The 19,236-nt window shown below is 37.5% G+C and overlaps 1 protein-coding gene across 10 annotated transcripts in view; it reads right to left on the minus strand.

The window, feature by feature from the left end:
• Positions 1–1,661: 1,661 nt before the first annotated feature.
• acot7 (acyl-CoA thioesterase 7) overlaps positions 1,662–19,236 on the minus strand; it is a 148,280-nt gene continuing 130,705 nt past the window's right edge. For 3 of the 10 annotated variants that reach the window (XM_081348897.1, XM_081348895.1, XM_081348900.1), the window contains exon 9: positions 1,662–2,072. In XM_081348897.1, the coding sequence (XP_081205023.1) occupies positions 1,974–2,072 (99 nt within the window). In that variant the 3' untranslated portion in view covers positions 1,662–1,973. The remainder of the gene's footprint in view (positions 2,073–19,236) is intronic. The other 7 variants (XM_081348901.1, XM_081348899.1, XM_081348898.1 and 4 more) reach the window with 3 other exon arrangements.

A 19,236-nucleotide genomic window follows, 5' to 3' on the forward strand; every position in this document is an offset into this window, starting at 1 on the left:
TATGTACTTATTGTAGTAATGACACTAACTAGATACTAACCCAGAACATACCCCTAACATTTTATTTTATAGTGTCCTTGTTACATGTTGTTTCTATAGTAATTACTATAAATTATGCATTTATAATAATGCAATAACATGCTACCTAATCCTAACCCTATAGTAAGTACATGTAGTTAATTAATATTACTCAGTACTTAAATGTTACACTGTAACAAGGAAACCTTAAAATATAGTGTGACCCTCAGTACTTTTGTGGGTAAGTACACTAAGTACATTGAAAGTGCAAATACTGTAAAATAAAGTGCAACCAAATAAAGTGCTACCGAACTTTGTTTCTAGCCCTTACGGTTCAAAAGTTGTTAGCATAAACGTAAGTGAAACTTTGGACAGTTGGTGGCGCTAGAGGGATTGAATTAGAGATTTTTACCATATGGTTCTATGGGCTGCCATAGACTAAAAAGAAGAATAAGAAGAAGAAGACTATCACACCTTTAGTGCTTGGCCCCTAATAATAATAATGATGATGATCATAGGTGCCAAATTATGTTTCTGCCTGTGTGTGCCCATGTTCCATACAATTCATTCTAGGCTACTTGTTTGAGTTAATTTCTCAATGGTACTGTCTTTTTCTCTGTGTGATGGTGTGCTTGATTGATTAATTACACAAAATTATTTGTCTTGCGAAAGCAAATACATTACCAACCAAAAAAATATTTATATATTTCAGTGTTGTCGCGAGTTGCACTCTCGCCGATATACCTGATGATTTTGCAGTTAATTAGGCTACTTAAAATGCAATTTATTATCATGCAAAAAACAGAAAGCACAAGCTTTTTTCTCAGGCTGTTATGTTGTAATGTTAAACATAATGGTAAAATTGTGTGTATTATGACCTGCCGAGACCCGATGTGAGATCTACCAATCAGAGAGGCTCCCGAACCTCAGTCGACTTTTTGATTGGTTACAATGGAGAATATTTAATGTTTTTGGCCAGGATAGGTGCTAATGATTATTATTAATAATAAATCCTAAGGTGTTGAAGAATGAATGGAGTCTTATGCTCCTTGGCTGACTGAAGATTGTCATGGCTTGATGTATTTTAAATTGATGTTTGCCAAAAGTCTAGTAAAAGCACTGGGGTAAAATGCATTTTGTATTGAAAGTCCTCCAACCCCTGTTGTCTGCTCTCTAATCACTCTCGCGTTACTTTAATGTCATACACTGATCTTTCTGTGCAGCGTTGCTTCAAGTTGAACACACCTATGGCTGTGTGTTCGTGGTGAGTATTTAAACTGTCCTCATTTGGCATTGCAATGACAGGTGTGTGTCAATTTAATTCAAGTTCCCATCATTGTGTTCAATTCATTGTTAATTGTGTTCACCTGTTTAATTTTCCAAACCTACAATAAAACTCCCGCTCCTGGGTTCAACTGCATATTTGTGACTGTGCGCTCTTGATCCGGAGAAATTAAAATAAAAATAACCCAAAAAATAGTACTTGTACTTGTACCAACTGCTGATTGTAGACTTTTTAACAAAATGAAAGTCATATGTGTCGTATAAACAAACAGTTTCTATAATCAGCATTTTACTGATCTGTCTGTCTGTCTGTCAAACTTAAAAGCAATTTGATCATACAAATCTGTCAATCCAGCATTATGGATAGATATTTCACAGCAAATCAGATGCTGCATTATTAGGCTTTTATTAGTGCATAATACACTTATGCAGATTTCACAAATAACTTGTTACAGTAAAACATATTTCAATCCACTTAAGATACACAAAGTATACACAAAGTGCTTTGGTAAACGCAGCCAATAGTCAATTAAACCTATATTTTTCTTTCTATTAGGTGAACTGCATTTGGAATAAGAGAGGTTCTTGATATATATAGTAAGTTGTACGTTGATGATCTATAATGCCAGAATTTTCTTCTACAACACAATATGGTGTTTGCCTTGTTAAAGTCATTGATGACACTCCTTATCTGCGAGTCTCTTTGCCTTGTTCTGCAGGTAGCGCGCTTTCCCTTCTTCAAACCGCTTCTGCTCCTCTTCACCTTCCAACTGCAAGAAAATAAATGACATATTTTACACCCAGTTGAATACTGGTGGATACTGTGATAAGCTGGAAACGCTTCAATTTTAAAGGTCATACACATATCATGGAAAACCACTAAAGTGTTGAGAACATTATCAGAATATTTTAACACAAACACACAAAGACACTTCCACATTTTTTGCTTCCCCACTTGAGCATGGAATGTCTGTCAAGTGCAGTAAATGTTTGCAGATGTGAGTTATTGTAAAGTACACACACAACTACACAATTAATTATTTAAATTAAAGCACAATACACTTTTAATGGTGGAAACATGTCAAAAGATTGTCTTGGAATGTAGCATTACCTAATTGTTACTGGGTGTACAGAAACTGTAAAAAGATCAATATAAAAATCTCATGTTATATCTAGTTATTCCCCAGATTTTTTTTGAATATCTATCACCACCAAATATCTTGCATAATTGTTCTAAATGTAATGAAAGTGGTTTGAAATGTAATCAGAATTTAACTAACTTGGTAATTATTGTCAATTGTCTTTAAAAAAATGTATATTACTGTATGATGAATCAAAATGTCTACTGTACATTAGTTAATATGAACTAGCAATGAGCTAGTATAGAATTTGTTAATCTTATTGTTAATCTTAACATTTACTAATACATTTACTAACTTTTTTTAATTAAAATGTGTATTAGTTTACTGTGAACTAACATGAACAAGCAATGCACAATAGTATTTTTATAAACAGATTAATAATGCTGAGAAAATATAATGCTTATTTTTGAGTTTATTTTGAGTGCTAGCTACATTATTAAATGAGCGAATTCGCCAATTTCTTGGAGATCTAAAACGAGACAATGGATGTTTGTTTTTTGGACCACAGCTTCATCATGGACAAACAACAATACTGTGTGAGAGAGCAGGATGTCAGTTGACGTTAGGCTTCAACTTGCAGCTGCACACTACACCATGGCTATTCTTATCATTGGCTATAGGTCACCAGCTAGTCATGCGCGGCAGTGGCAGATGGCGGCCAACCTTAGGGAACAAACTGTGCAATGACTGAAGCAGCCTGGCTGATGAGGGCATGTGCACAAATGAGGATCAGAGATATAGAATGCATATCCACAGCAATGTTATATAAGCACAAGCGAAGCTCATACACCATACTTCACAGGGGTACTGATGTTGAGGCTCAGAAAAGTTCATTTTATGGTGACCCAGTTTAATGGAGAACATGAATTATTGCATTTTTTTTTTAAGTGGCGTGCAGTTGATCGATTAGAGCAGTAAGACACTTGAGGCTGTGCCTTACAGTGATTTTACCATGGCTAAAGGGTGTTATGCAGGACAGAACAGGGTAAAGGATGAACTATTATTATGATTAATGGCAGTTTGAAAAAAGACACCAATATTCAAGGAATAGTTACATTTCTTAACAATAACTATTGGAATAAACAATTCTTCCACAATGTCATATTGTTAATTAGTGTAAACTGAGGATGTTTTTAGTTGCCAAGCAACGTGCATCTCACTGCATTCATACAGAATGTGTCGTCATAAAGGTGTATTTATCACTATTTTACAAAAATTTTAAACATGGCTCATCCAACCAGTGGGAACTATCCTTTTCATAATTCCTCTTTAATCACTGTAAATTCATCAGTGAAGGTGTGAACAACAAAAACATGGACATTCTGAGAATGGTTAAATGGGTTAATAAATGTGACTACATTAATATAGAATTTGTGTTGTTTTTCAAATTGCTTCTCAACCAATAAGGTTCTCTATTCACAATATGTATATAATGTAGAGTCAGAAGATGCTTATCACAATATAATCCCCAACAGGGTGATCAGGACCCCAATGCAAAGCTACTTAACAAAACAATTTAAGCTTACTTTTACATTATGTAGACAAATGGTATAAAGATTAGATGCCTGGGACACCGGTCAATTCATTACAGAAATATACTGTATTTGACTGTTGATTGGCTGACAAAAATGAAATATTTCATAAAGCTGCGTAAATTTAATGAAATAGTATTTCTATAATTAATTAAACTTGCCTCTTGCAACAAAAGCAAAACAAAAAAGCACTCCCTGTTATTTCTGTCTGAAAACAACATCATGTGACCTTGAAGGAAGTCCTGGCTGGGTCAGTGACTGTCCTGTTGCTCAGGGCTTGTGATGAGGCCAAGAAAAGACACGAGGCCATGGCAGCAGAGCTTGTCTTGAACAAATTAAATTAAGCTGGAGGGAAGCTCAGTGCTGCAGTCACAGAGAGAGTGACTGGCAGAAGACCAGAGTGATTGCTTCAGCAGAAACCAGCAGAGTGTGAAACATCATACAATTTAGTGTTAAAAAAACAGACACAAAAAACAGTTGAAGTTAAATGGAAACTGCAAATGGAAATAGCCCTATATGTGTAAGAGACTGGAATTGTTGTCAAGTATAGGCCTCTACACAAATAGATGAATGCAGATACTTCCAGATATAAAAGCTTGAGTTCACATGTCAAAGAAATGTCGGGACAAAGAAATGTTGGGACAAAGAAATAAGATCATGTCACCCCAATTTTAGCCTCGCTTCATTGGCTCCCGATCCATTTTAGAATTCAGTTTAAAATTCTGTTGTTTGTTTTTAAAGCTCTTAATGATCAAGCTCCCTTATATATTAGAGATCGTCTTACTCCTCTTGCACACACTAGAACTTTAAGATCTTCAGACATGGCTCTTTTATCTATCCCTCGCTCCCGTCTAAAATCTAAGGGAGATAGAGCCTTTGCTGTTGCCGCCCCACATCTATGGAACCAATTGCCTCTGGACATCCGCCTTGCACCTTCAATTGCTATTTTTAAATCTAAATTGAAAACTTATTTTTATTCCCTGGCATTTTAATTATCTCCTGATGCTGTTTCTGTCTGTTCTGTTTGGTTGTTTCTATGTTTTATTCTATTTGTTTTTACTTTGTTCAGCACTTTGGATAGCCCTGCTATGTTTAAATGTGCTATAAAAATAAAATTTACTTACTTACTTACTTACATGTCACTGCCTTCTATGTGTCAGAAAATATACAGCAACACAGGTAATGTCATGGTGAATTTTATTTTTAACCCCAAGGATGTTAATTAAACTTTTGAAATGATTACAGCTAGCTACCTAACAGAAGGTATATTAGCTACCTATTGACCTCCTTAAGAACTGCCAAAGTATCAGAAAAAAACACATTATATATGTAAAATGGGACTGCATTTGCAATGGTATTAGCAAGTTAAAATTAGTAATATTCGACTGGTGATGTGATATCAACATGTCTGCCTCCATGAGGCAAAGGGCTTCCTTGCCACTGTCATCTTTGGATTGCTTATGGTCGCAAGAATTGCCTGACCTTAACTGTTGAAAGTGAAAATGTGCCATTACTATCTGACAGAATTATTTCTGCCTGGTCTGACCCAAAATATACTTCAGTCGATGCAACTTAATAGCCTTATACAGTCTCTACTGGTAAATTACCGGTAACTGATCATGTGTGGACAGGACCTTTTAAAATATACCAGTAAATTGGTTCCGGCAATTTACCAGTAAGGGAAGTAAATACCAGTAAATTACCGGTATATGCGCTGTGTGAACGCAGAATGAAGATTACCGGTATTTTGCACGTACAAGGGATTTGGGCCAATCAGAAGCCGTTAAAAGAGCAACAGCTCTGAGCCCTTCATAAAATTATGACGCAGATGACACGTTTATTCAGCTGTTTACAAATGTCTTCAAATTGGAGTGATGCCGAAACTAAAGCGCTTCTCTTCGTCCGGGCGGATGAAGAGATTAGTCAACAACTTTAGAGGTTACTTCTGGTTAATGATATCATCACAGAGTTTACCGGTACTTTGGAACTGATGTGTGAATGGTCTGTTACCGGTAAAAAGCCAGAACACTGTTGCTTGTGTGAACAGCAAATTTTTTAATTTACAGTGTGTGTGTGAAAGGGGCTAATGTGATCATGGTGAACCAGTTATATTAAATAGTATTATGACTTAAATAAAACCAGTTTTAGATATAATCTAGATATTATTGTACAACATGAATCGCATGTTTTGTACAACTCTAAAATGGACAAAAACATCAAGTCTTCCCCACCACTAAACCTTTGACATCATTATTAGAATTCAGGTTCAAAAACTGTGTTGTATGGAAAAGAGCTCATTTAAGGGATCTTTAAAAAAATCTTTATGTGTGCTTCATGAAAAAAAAAATAGCTGTATGGGTTTGGGAAGATATGAGGTTAAATTAATGACAGCATTTTTATTTTGGGGTTATATTTGGGGTTGTCTTTTAACAATGTCACCAAAATTAGCTGTAGAGGACTTAAGCTTAGAAAGGCTGGCTATTAGAAATAAATGTGGTCTGGCACAGGGTCTTTCTTGCAGCAGTCCCCGAGCTCTTTTCACTTCTTAATTACACAAATCTAAAGCATATTGGCTAAACCAACTGAAGCAAAGTGGCATCTTTATGCAATCAAGAAGGCAATTAATTGCCTGCTAATGTACCGGCTTTCTATGCAGAAGATATGGTATCATATTTGTGCTATTATCTCAGCAAGCAATTGTGACGTTTAAAAGTACATTATTGGCCATCAAGATAAGAGATAAAAAGTGAACAAATGCCTCCATCATGTGTGCTTTTATTAAATTAACAAAATAATTGAAATTAGATTATGATACAGAATCTTGGGAAATCACAGAATAAAATGAACTTTTTGTGAAGCCCTTGTGAAGCTTTTTGTTTTAGTTTCCCTATAAAAAAATCTTCCTTCCAAAGTTTAAAGTGACCCAATTATGCTATTTTAAAGGTTCCTATTTTTTTCCGGAGGTCTCCTACAACAGGTTTACATGCATAAAAGGTCAAAAAACACTTTCATATTCTCATAATATACATTGCACATCATCACATTTTTTAATGATTCTCAAACAACTCGTCATATTCAATCTCTCTAAATCCATCAATTCCATGCGCCTACTCTGCTCTGATTGGCCAGATGCCCCAGTCTGTTGTGATTGGTCTACCGTTTACAGCGCATTCCAAAACAAAATGCTCATTACTCCGGAGGCTTCCTCAGTCGTCAGCGATTGTACACACAATCATCAAGACAGTAATGATGCCATCGATTTTACCATTTCAATCCGAGCACTAGTCCGTTGATGAAACATTGAACTATTATAATTACTATTATAATTCATAAAAACACACATTTAACTATCCACCTAATACCAAATAGATACAAAGATATATGATATAAATGATCCAATTTTTATATTTAAAATGATAATGATAAACTGATACTACCAGTCTTTTCTGTTAACCTAGTGTCAAGAACTTGCTCAATAGGACAATAGTGATATCTAATGGATTGCTCCTTGTGGAGATTGAAAATGTAACCTTTCAGTTTCCAGCCATGTAATGCGCTTATAAACGTTATGCTGTCTCCCATAAAAAAATAAAAATAAAAAAAAAAACTAAGAAGCTGCCATTGGAACAAACAGTATTTCAATTGTATTATGCAATTCATAGTGCATACTGTTCCAAGTCAATTTAAGACTAGGAGGAAAAATAGGAAGGAACAAAAACTCAACTGGAGACATCAGCTGGTCTGTAAATGGTCTGTTGAGGCTTGGGTGAATGCTGTGAGATCTTGTGTGTAGGATTTTTTTTTTATTTTTGCCACAAGCAAGCTACAGCTAGCTTCTTTTCATGAAGAGTCTTTCTCACAGTGCAATTTTCGCAAAGACAGCAACCTGGGGCTGAATAGTGACAGGTGCTCTCAGTAATTCTTCATTTGACAGGTTGCTGATATCTTGAATTGAACCCGTGACATTTTAGTGCGTATTTACTGTTGGTCTATTTACATAAGTACTACCCAGGCAGCTCCAATAGACCGGGAGTACACTATCAGTTAGCATTCAACTCAATGGCAGTTAGTTGGCTAGCGCCAAGAAGTTCGCAACCTGAAGACTGCTGTGTTTGCTTTTCGAGCCAATCAGCCAACAGCTCATAGCTACAAAACATTTTGGACTCACAGGAACATTATTAGGGCTGGTCCGAATACCATTTTTTGAGCTTCGAAGCTTCGGTAGTAATGAACATCGAATATTCGAAGCTTCGGAGAGAGGGGGCTGAACGTATTCTTCTCTCTAATAAAGGCCGGAATCTCTATGTGTATGTCCGTTTGCATTTTGATTATTTCAAGAACCGTTCATCCAATCGACTTCACAAGGGAGTGAAGTGTCGCAATTGGTACAATATAGACAGACACACGAGACACCACACGTTCAGAATTAATAAACTTTTAGTAAACTACAGAACAGCGCGAGCGGGAAGCGGCGCACCTCACGCGGGCAGGGCTTATATGCTCCGAGAACGGACGCACTAGTGCTATAAAACGCACACACACAGGTCTGTTAAATTAAGCAATACTTTTAAGGTAGTCTAATATTTTTCTGCCAAACAAATTACTGACAGGGTAGATTTAAATAAATAAAAACGAAATTTAAATAAATAAAAACGAAATTAAGTTAAATTAAAAACGAGATTAATTTAGATTGATAATAACGGTAAAAAGGCTAATAGCCTACATTTTGTTTCTATTAATCTATTTTCCACAATGTCAAAGCAACGCAGCTTAACCCAAAACACAAGCTCAGGCATGCATTTCGGTCCATACAAACTCCGCTGTTCTGCGCTCTAGCCAGAGAACACTCCTGCTGCAGGAACACTTTAGGTTGGTTCTATTTCTAGCATGCACGCGTTTTCCGCGTCGCTCGAGACGATCCTGAGATGCATATCTCATGCAGGAAGTGTGCAAACTCCAACCTGTTAACATGGGAGCCAAAATAAAAACGGACACGCCACGCAGATGAGACACTCACGCCACGCAGGCAGTGTGTCGCCGGCCTTATTCAAGCGCGAATGAGAACCGTTTCGCGGGGGATCGTGTGCAAAAAAAAACAAAAAACAAAAAACAGAATATTCGAATGTCAAATTTTCAAATCGAATACCAATCCACCGAACGAATATTCGAATATTCGGGTCCAGCCCTAAACATTATATCATATACTAACCATACTGATGGTTAGTGGGTGAGCTGAGTGAAGAAAAAGCATTTTATGAACAAGATCTCTATCTCTAAAGAAAAAGGTCATTGGTAAAACATTTACTAATATATATTGCAATGTAATTGTTGTGATTTACAAAAATATATATATATATTGCCACAATAAATGGCTTTTGGTCATTAATTGAGAAATATGAACTTAGTCTATACATAAGTATAGCTACCACTGACTTAAAGAAGGAGTGTAGTGTAATGTTAAGGCATTAAAATACAAAAAAGAAATAGCTATTCTGTTTAATGGGAACTAATGGGCATCATTTTCTTAAAGGGTTCATAAATTCACAAATCAAAATTTCCTTTTGACATACTGTATAAGAGGTCATTGTGCTATAAAAACACTCAAAACTCCAAAGTTCAAAAACATCTTTTATTGAAAGCACGCTGCAAAACAATGTGTTTTCTACTTCTGGTTTTATTATGTAATAGAGATAAATACATCAGCACAAGGCTGACTGTATAGACACAGATCAACACTTCTTTGACTCTGACTCACCCAGTAGTATTACAACTAATATTGAAATTGTGATAAATTGGTTACACTTTACAATGAGGTTTCATTTGCTAAATATTAGATAACTACATTAGTTAGAAACTGATTAATTATTACTAATCAGTATGAACTAGGAATGAAAAATAAGTATAAAGCATGTATTAATCTTAGTTAATGTTATTTTTAACATCATTAAATCATTAATTAGTAATACATCATTAAAATCAAAAGTTAATATCATGTGTTAATATCATTTAATGGACCCGAGCTAACATGAAATAACAATTAACAGTTGTATTTTTTTTATTAACTAACATAAACAAAGAATAATACTGTAACAAATGTTTTGCTCGTTGTTAGTTAATATAAGATAGTATAATGCATTATCTTATTGTGAAGTGTTATTAAATTATATTTTGTTAACACTAAAACAACATTAAGGATTTTGTAATATTTTTCTTTATATTTAGATCGATTTTGTTACATGTGTAATTTGTATTATATCATGTGATTTTAGCTAGTTTTTGTTTTGTAACTTGACAAAGACAAAGTAAACCTTTACACTTCAAGCTATGCTTTCATGCATCAAATCCTTTGTGCAAGGCCCCTGTGGAAATGGCAAAGAACGGAAAATGCCTTGGATCGCCAATACATATAAAGTGATTAAAGAACACTCCCTTTATTACTGGAGCTGTCAATCACTCAGGTTCTGCGCAAGTTTTGCTCTCTTGCCAAAAATGTTTTTATAATCACTGAAACCATGTACACTGCATAATGGATCTCATGTTTACATTTTATTAGTTATAGAGCATTCACGTGGAACTGTGAACTTGTGCTGAACAAAACACTGCCTATTGTCCAGTAACATAACAATTTCCATGGTTAGTTAATTGCAGCAACTGTAATCATATGGCTTTTTAACAGTTTCACATGTTAAATGCAAATATTATGCAAAGATACCCAATCATAGCAGTGGGCATTTACATTGAAACCTTAAAGGAGATATGTGCCTTTAAATGGAGTGTTCAAACCAGAGATTCAAAAACAGCCATTTATGTCTAAATTATGACTGCATTATAAGAGGACCTCAGGGAACATTATAAAAAAAATTGTAGTTCATGACCCCTTTAAAACCAATATATCATTGAAATAAGCTATTTGGGAACAAGAACGAGAAGACTTCTATTAGAAAAAATGCATTTTGTACTTCAAAATGTCAAACTCAACAGACAATCACATAATTTTTAAAGTGCTTGCAAAGCAGCAAATTATTGACTTTCCAATAAAATGTTTTTTTTTTCCTACTCAAATTTCTGTAATTAAGAAAAATTGCAGATTGCAGTGTGCTTCCTATTTTAGATCCATTTGAAATATTCCAGATTAAAGTTTAAAATATTGTCATTCAAAATCTAAATCTCTTACATCTATAACCAACTTAACAGTGATTTTCATCCACAACCAATAGACAACAAGGCATCTGTTGTGTTCATAACAATGGCGAAGTGGCTCTGATTCAGCCTAGAACCAAAATGTGCCCTAAACTTTAACATTCTATTGATGCCAAATCAAGTCCTAATCAAGTCATTTAACTATAGTCTGCTGATAATTCAGCTGTAAAGAAGAGCTTTCTATAAGTAGCTCTATGATCCACAATGTCTCAATTAACCTTTTGTTCTGTGACCTTTGAAGCTACTCCCAGAATGCATTTCCATGTTAGTGTAGGAATGCACACTATATGGTAGGGCTGCTCGATTATGGAAAAAAATCATAATCACGATTATTTTGTTCAGTATTGAAATCACGATTATGTAACACGATTATTTCACATGACTTTGGGAATGTGTTGCATTTATTAAAAAGACATGGTAACACTTTACAATAATGTTAATTAGTTAACATTAGTTAATGCATGAACTAACATGACACTAACATGAACTAACAATGAGAAATACATTTGTTACAGTATTTATTAATCTTTTTTAATGTTAGTTAATAAAAATACAGCTGTTCATTGTTTGTTCATGTTAGTTCACAGTGCATTAATTAATGTTAACAAATACAACCTTTCATTTTAATAATGTATTAGTAAATGGTGAAATGGATATTAACTAAGATTAATAAATGCTGTAGAAGTATTGTTCATTATTAGTTAATGTTAACTAAGGTAGTTAACTAATGCTAATTACTGAATCTTATTGTAAAGTGTTACCAAAGACACCTTTCAACAATTCTTAAAAAAATCGAAATTTGAACATTTATTGTACTTTTTGAACTATTAAAATAAATAATATAACAGATAATACTTCAATGAGTATTTTAATAATTCACGCAGTTCTACCACTTATAATGCGGGAAATTCCCCCGCAAACATTGACTCACTTCAGCCTGTAGATTGTATGAGTAGCCTAAATGAATCCACACAGATTATAAAATCAAATCAATAATTTTAAAACTTTCTCCAAGACGCAATTTCACAAACCGCGCGAGTGTTCAGCGGCGCCGCGTCTTCTCTCTCTCTCTCTGTCTCTCTCTCTGAATGTGTTGGACAAGGCAAGCGTCGAAACTACACTCTCGCGTTCAGGAGTCGGGACATGACGGAATCGTCAGTTGCACAATCGGGCCAGCATTGCATCGTAACTAAAGTTTATCATTTTCACTTCTTTTTAAGTCTTATCAGTTTAAACATTCGAGCTGAGAGAGTTTATGGCATCGGGAGGGGCCGATGTGCGCGTGCGCGCGTCATTCAGAACACAAGACAAAATTACAGCGTTCTTACATTTACATTTACATTTAGTCATTTAGCAGACGCTTTTATCCAAAGCGACTTACAAATTAGGACTAAATAAGCGAGTCATCTAAAAGAGGCAAAAACAACAACAACGCAAGGAGTGCTCAAAATACGAAGTTCAGACATTATTCAGAGTAGCATAAGCCTGATAAGTGATGTTTCAAAGGGAAAGGAATTTTTTTTTTTTTTTTTTTTTTTTTTTTTTTTTTTATGAGGTTAAGTGCTCACGGAAGAGATGGGTTTTCAGCTGTCTTTTGAATGTTGTCAGGGATTCTGCTTTCCGGATGAGGGAGGGGAGTGCGTTCCACCAGCATGGAACTGTGAATGAAAATGTTCTGGAGAGTGATTTTGTGGCTCTCTGTGATGGAACCACGAGGCGTCGCCGTTTTCCGATCGTAGGCGTCTGGTAGGGATGTAGGCTTGTAGGAGTGAGTGAAAGTAGGAGGGAGCTGAGCCTGTGACAGATCTGTAAGCAAGCGTCAATGCCTTGAACTTGATGCGAGCAGCGAGAGGTAGCCAGTGCAGAGAGATGAACAGTGGAGTGACGTGTGCCCTCTTGGGCTCGTTTGAAGACAAGGCGAGCTGCAGCATTCTGGATCAACTGTAGGGGTTTTGTTGCACATGCTGGAAGTCCAGCCAGAAGAGCATTACAGTAGTCAAGCCTAGAAATGACCAGGGCCTGGACGAGAAGTTGTGTTGCATGCTCAGTTAGGAAAGGCCTGATCTTCCTGATGTTGTGCAGTTCAAACCTGCATGATCGAGCTGTCTTTGAAATGTGATCTGTGAAGGTCAGCTGGTCATCAAACGTTACTCCAAGGTTTCTGACCGACCTTGATGGGGTGATTGATGATGATGACTCTAGCTGGATGGTGTAGTCGTGCTGTAGAGACGGATTGGCAGGGAGGACGAGAAGCTCAGTCTTTGCCAGGTTGAGCTGCAGGTGATGTTCCTTCATCCATGTGGAGATGTCCGCCAGACATCTCCATTCATTCTTTCAAAACAGAATATGGCAAAATAATCGTTTTTACTCGATTGTACTATTTTGATAATCGTTGGGAGCCAAAATCGAAATTGAAATCGAAATTCAATTAATTGCACAGCCCTACTATGGACATTCTCTTTGGAAATATATCTCAGGGGTGAGACAGTTTTAAAATATCACATATTGTAAATGTACTCTGTCTGAAGTATTCATTGATTTTAAAGGTGCATTGCGCAACATTTCATATTAAAAATACCCGTTTTTCTAACCCATACATGCTTAAACAATTGCCTGATGGGCTGAATGAGCCCTTCTCTGATCACTGCGATTGCCTCTATAATCCTGTACAGTAAAATAAATAAGAGGGATTCGGGTCGGAATTTGAGACTGGGCGTGACGTCATGAGCGTGCACACCTCTGGTTGCAGTTTCGCTTGTCGCCAGAGGGGGCATAGTTCTGCAAAAACTCAGAGACTTGCGCAATGCACCTTTAAAATGGTGAGTTTTAGGGTTCAGGATATATGCCAGAACACCCAGGAAATCTTGGTCCCGCCATCTGCCAATAATTATTCAAGGAATAATTATTCAAGGAATATGTTAGTTCACCTAAAAATGAAATTATTCTGTTGCCATTTCAAAAATGTTATGCAAAATGTTTGTGCTGCTTTTTTCCATAGCACAATAGAATATGATGACCTGAGGCTATCAAGCTTCAAAAAGAACATTGCACTATGGTCCTACTTAATATTAAGTGTCTTTAACTATGTACTAACATTTAAATTAATCATTTGATAGAATGCACTTTGCATCATTACATTGATAATTACACTGTTGACCCTTCCCTTACAACTAAACCATACCACCAAAACTGTTCCTAACCTTACCTTACCATATTCTACCCCAATAGCAGCAAAAGTGTTTTGAAATACAACATTAAAACAATAAGTAATTTGTACCTAGTCTCATGTACAAACTCCATCGCAGCTTTTATTGGCCAAGAGGACGTCTGCCTAACATGTAAAGTAACCAATCACAGTTCGTTTTTGTTCCATGTCACGTTCAGGGGCGTGAAAATGTAAAGCCAATGTCCCAATAACAGACAATAACAATAAATTATTCATTCAAGAACGTTGTGCAAGTTTACTGCACAAGTGGCACCGCAAACTTCACATCACAAAATCCAGTGATTATAGTTGATTTTGATAAGCGCTCATTGTCATAGCTGTAAACACGAGGGCTTTCTTCTTCCATGAGGGGGTTTGGCTTCACAACGGCTTTGTTTCCAGGTGGAAAGTTAAAGAATGTGACGGGTCTCCTGTAGAATTCAACCAATCAGATGACGACTTCGAAACTACCTAAGCTTTAACCTTATGCATCAGACGTTCCGTGGGCATGACAACTGAGGCTGAGACTACTTTGTAGCTAACAATTAATATTAAAATGTTTTAAATGTAAGTACACAGTTAAAATTTTACACCCAGTCGCACATGTGCGACCAGTAATTATTATTATTATTTTTTTTTTTTCACGTTAAACGTGGAAGGGGCGCATCAATGAATCTGGAATGTGTGGCAGGCCAATGAGTGTGAGAAGGGAATAGCCACTGTAACTGGCTAATGTGTGGAGGGGGAGGGTCCTAGAGATAATCGAGAGCGCGTAAATGTCCGTGGGAAGGAGACGGAGACATATGTCGGATGATGATGATTCAGAGTCAGAGGTTCGTAAGGTGATAAAGGCCTGAACCCACTATTTTCGGGAAGACTGGCTACGAGAATTCAGCTGGTTGAGGTACTGTAAGGAGATGAACTCCATGAGCTGCGAATGTTGCAGTCGCTACCCCAGAACTGCGGGGAAAACGAAGTTTGCAGACAGTGCAGGCACTTCGCAGTTTAAACACTCAATCTCAGCCTCAAGCATAGAGTATGCCGTGACATGTTAATAAATAAAAACAAAATGAAAGTGGAAAAAAACGGCGCTACTCAGTACTCATTCTGCTTCACAGACCGTTTAATAGTTCGAACCAATAATAAACAGCGCAGAGCTCCTCTCGCCAGTCGCGGGCCGATCGCGATCACCCGAAACAGTTACATCGTGGAGATCCAGTGAAGAAATCCATTGAGTTCGCGACAGAATTAATAACATTGCTGCGAGATCCAGTGAGAAACATTCAGATTTGACGCAGAATTCTCTGTTATAAACCATATCAGATCAAACAGCGCTGACGTGGAAACCAGGAGAAACATGTGCAATGAGCGAACAAGTTATAGAAGGCTTTAGGTCCACAGATCAGCAACATTCACCTTGGATTTACTGTAGTAACACTAACTGTAACTATGGTATACTGTGGTTATAACAGTAGCCTACACATATTTTTCCAGCACTTCAAAACTATATTATCATATTTAAATGTTATTTTTAATGTGTTGACCAAAACATTTTTTGTTCATCCTTTAAAGATTGTACCTATTTATAAAACTAAAAGTTTCAAGAAGTAGGAAAACTCACACTTATTTAAAAAAAAAAAAGATAAAGATTAAATTACTATTGTAAACATAGAACGCTTACTGGCTATTTTCACTCCCTAATATCTATTTTGTCACTCATTTTGCTTTTGAATTAATATTAAGACATTATGAATGATAATAATTAAAGTCAACTTTATCTATACACCTCAAATTAAGCTTAGTGCTTTGTCATCCCACAGTGCTACCAAATACTTTCTGTAGAACTTAGTGCCGCTGCCCTCAAATGTTAGTCTGGAGCCCTGTGAACTTAAAATTAAACTGCACATTGTAATTTCTGTACGTTAAGGCTATTTATTATCAAAGCATTTGTCAGTAATACAGTTATTTTGGGGGAAAATGTGAATAATTGCATTGCAAGGTGATATAAGGTGTGCCCCTAAATTTTCTGCTTGCGCTCCTAAAATTTTAAGTCAGGGGCTACAGCGCTCCTAATAAAAAAAGTTAGTCTGGAGCCCTGATGTAGTGTTTACATGAACGCTAAACAAGTGATCGGTTGATGTGCGTTTTACCATTGCTAAGAAAATTCCCGCTCCTTCGTGAGAGATGCGAGACCCGGCGCATCTCAGTAATGACGCCACCGGCCTCGCGCCGTTCTCCCGCGGCCGTCAGCCTCGTCCTGCTCGCCACAGTAAACATGATGAATGGCGACTGTAGAACGCAAAAGCCGAATCCCGGACATTTTGGGCGATCTCGGAATCACGGGCAAACTCGTCACGGAGACTCACTAAGTTAGTAGTCTAACCTTCTTGTTGTTTTCAGTGCGCTCTCTAACCGGTAGGCGTGGCCTCCTAGGGCAGCGAAGCAAGTGCATTCTGGGAGTTGTTGTCTTTCACCCACATAAGCCAAAAATACATTATCTGGCTTTTCTCAGGCTAGAAAGCTCCGAATTCAAAACTTTCTTCACATTTCTTCTACATAAATTACCTATTTTAAATACACATTCATCTTTCCAGAGGTGAAGTATCCCTTTAAGACCTTTCTCTGATAACCGTGTTATTGGTGTACATGTAAACGTAGTCATTGACATCAAAATTACACAAAGTGTCATGATGCATCAAGTTTAAATAAATGGAAGCAAAATAAATGTCAAACAAGGCTGTGGAGCTAAATCCAAAGAAAAGTCATATGTAGAATGAACAGGATACAAGAGACTTCAATGAAAATGTTCTCGGTTACTAACGTGACCTCGGTTCCCTGAGAGTAAGGGAACGAGTATTGCGTAGCTAATACGCAGTGGGGAAACTCATTTCCTCGAGAAATATTGAAGCTAATAATTTAAAACGCAGTGCAGCTGCACAGCGAACACAGCAGAGCATCTAGCTCGCCCATTGGCTGTGCTGCGGCAACTGCACAACCTATGGCCAAGCACCTCTGACGCGCGACCCAATCAAATGACTTGGCGCCCAACACGTCAGAGCGCATAAATGGGCGAGGCCTTAGTCTATAAAGGAAGCCCATTCTGGCCAATATAGCAGGTTTAAATCGACTGAAGCGACAAATCCTGAAAGATTGCAATAGTGCGGCAGGCTACGCAATACTCGTTCCCTTACTCTCAGGGAACCAAGGTTACATTAGTAACTGAGTACGTTCCCTTTCAAGAATGGTCACTTCGTATTGCGTAGCTAATAGGCAGTTAGCCTGGGTTTCCCCATACTGCCTTAAGCGCAGCGCGATTTTATTCACGCTGCTAGGCAGTCTGGACACCATGGACCAAATTTTCCCCTCAAATAGGGAACCAATCACAGAACGGGGAGGGAGCAGCAAGACGATGACGACATCTATGCGACACACCGAAGCAGTTTGTTTATCTCTATGGATCCAACATGACAGACGTAAAAATATATGCATATTTTTAGGAACACATCTACAAAAATATGCCTGTATTTCAAGTTGATAAAATAATTTAAAATCCACATCAGTTTATTTGTGCCGACGCGCCACGCCCTCCCAGGATCTATAACGTTACCCTGGCTACTTTCACTTTTAAAAATTCATCATAACCGCGCGCGCGATCTGCTTGCAGTCATTGAGATGGATGCTGAGGAGTTGAAGAAAAGAATAGCTAGTGGAGGTTGTAAAGTTGTCAACAATACGTCATCAAAAATCAAGTCCAGTGTGTGGGAGAAATTTGGAGTTATCTGAAGAAAATATTGTGAAAGGCTTTGCTGCATTTTCGTGTTGGATAGCCGCAAATGTGGAACTTCATCGCCGAGGAAGCACGCAGGAACTGTGGTAACAAAGCAGTTCTATCGAACGGTATTTTTCATATTTAACACTGTTTGTATGTAAGTATGTGTGGTGTGCAGGGCGTGTTTGAACCCAAAATTGTCAGCTAGACGAAGTTGCGTGGCATATAGTGTTGTAGCCGCGTCTGTTCGACTGGTAAAATGTTATTAGGCTACTCAGTTTTGTGGTAACGTTAGTCATGTTCTTCATGTACCGGCCTTTTTACAGCTTCGGCTGAAGTTGTCATTGTGTTAATTGTCCTGTAATAACTTCTGTATGACCTGGCAATAAACATATTTGTAAGTGTGTCTAAATGGGTTGGGTGCGGTTTTAAGCACTGCGGGTACGGGCGGGTGCGGATTTACAAAATCGGACCCGTGCAGGACTCTGGTGTACACATAAATCTCTGACCCATCGTCTTCTTCTTTTTTGAATATCTGTCGCTCTACATACGTCATCTGGTATAATTGAAACGATTGGCTATGAGCTACGTACAGGCGCATTTGATAGACATTTGTAGCGCCCAATAAACGGCTCTGGGCATTCGTAAACCACGCCTCAAATACGAGAAAACGTACATGTGGTTCCCAGACCACTTCTCAGAGAGAAAGTGGTCTGACGTTAGCCAGGCTAATAGGCAGTAGGGATGCAATGTAAAACACCGCACCATTAGCAACTGGCTGCATACAACTGGAGCCTAGGGAGCACCCTGAGGCTCACAGAAACAGGCCATAACTAACCCCAACATAGTGACAATAAACAGACGTGAGTCAGGTTTCATGAATAAGGGGCTGGAGCATAAGAGCCAGGCTCGCTTCAAACATGAGTCCCAGGACAATTGTGCTTATGGACAGTAATAGGTAGACTGATGAGACCGGACATTGTTGGGTCTAATTATCATACTGAGAGGACTCGAGCCTGCAGGCAAGAAAATCTCGCAAATGTGGATGGCAAGGACCAGTTGGCCGCCGCACATGTGTCTTGAATT

This window comes from Scardinius erythrophthalmus (genome assembly GCF_964197995.2).
Source record: "Scardinius erythrophthalmus genome assembly, chromosome: 20".
Taxonomy (NCBI): Eukaryota; Metazoa; Chordata; class Actinopteri; order Cypriniformes; family Leuciscidae; genus Scardinius; species Scardinius erythrophthalmus.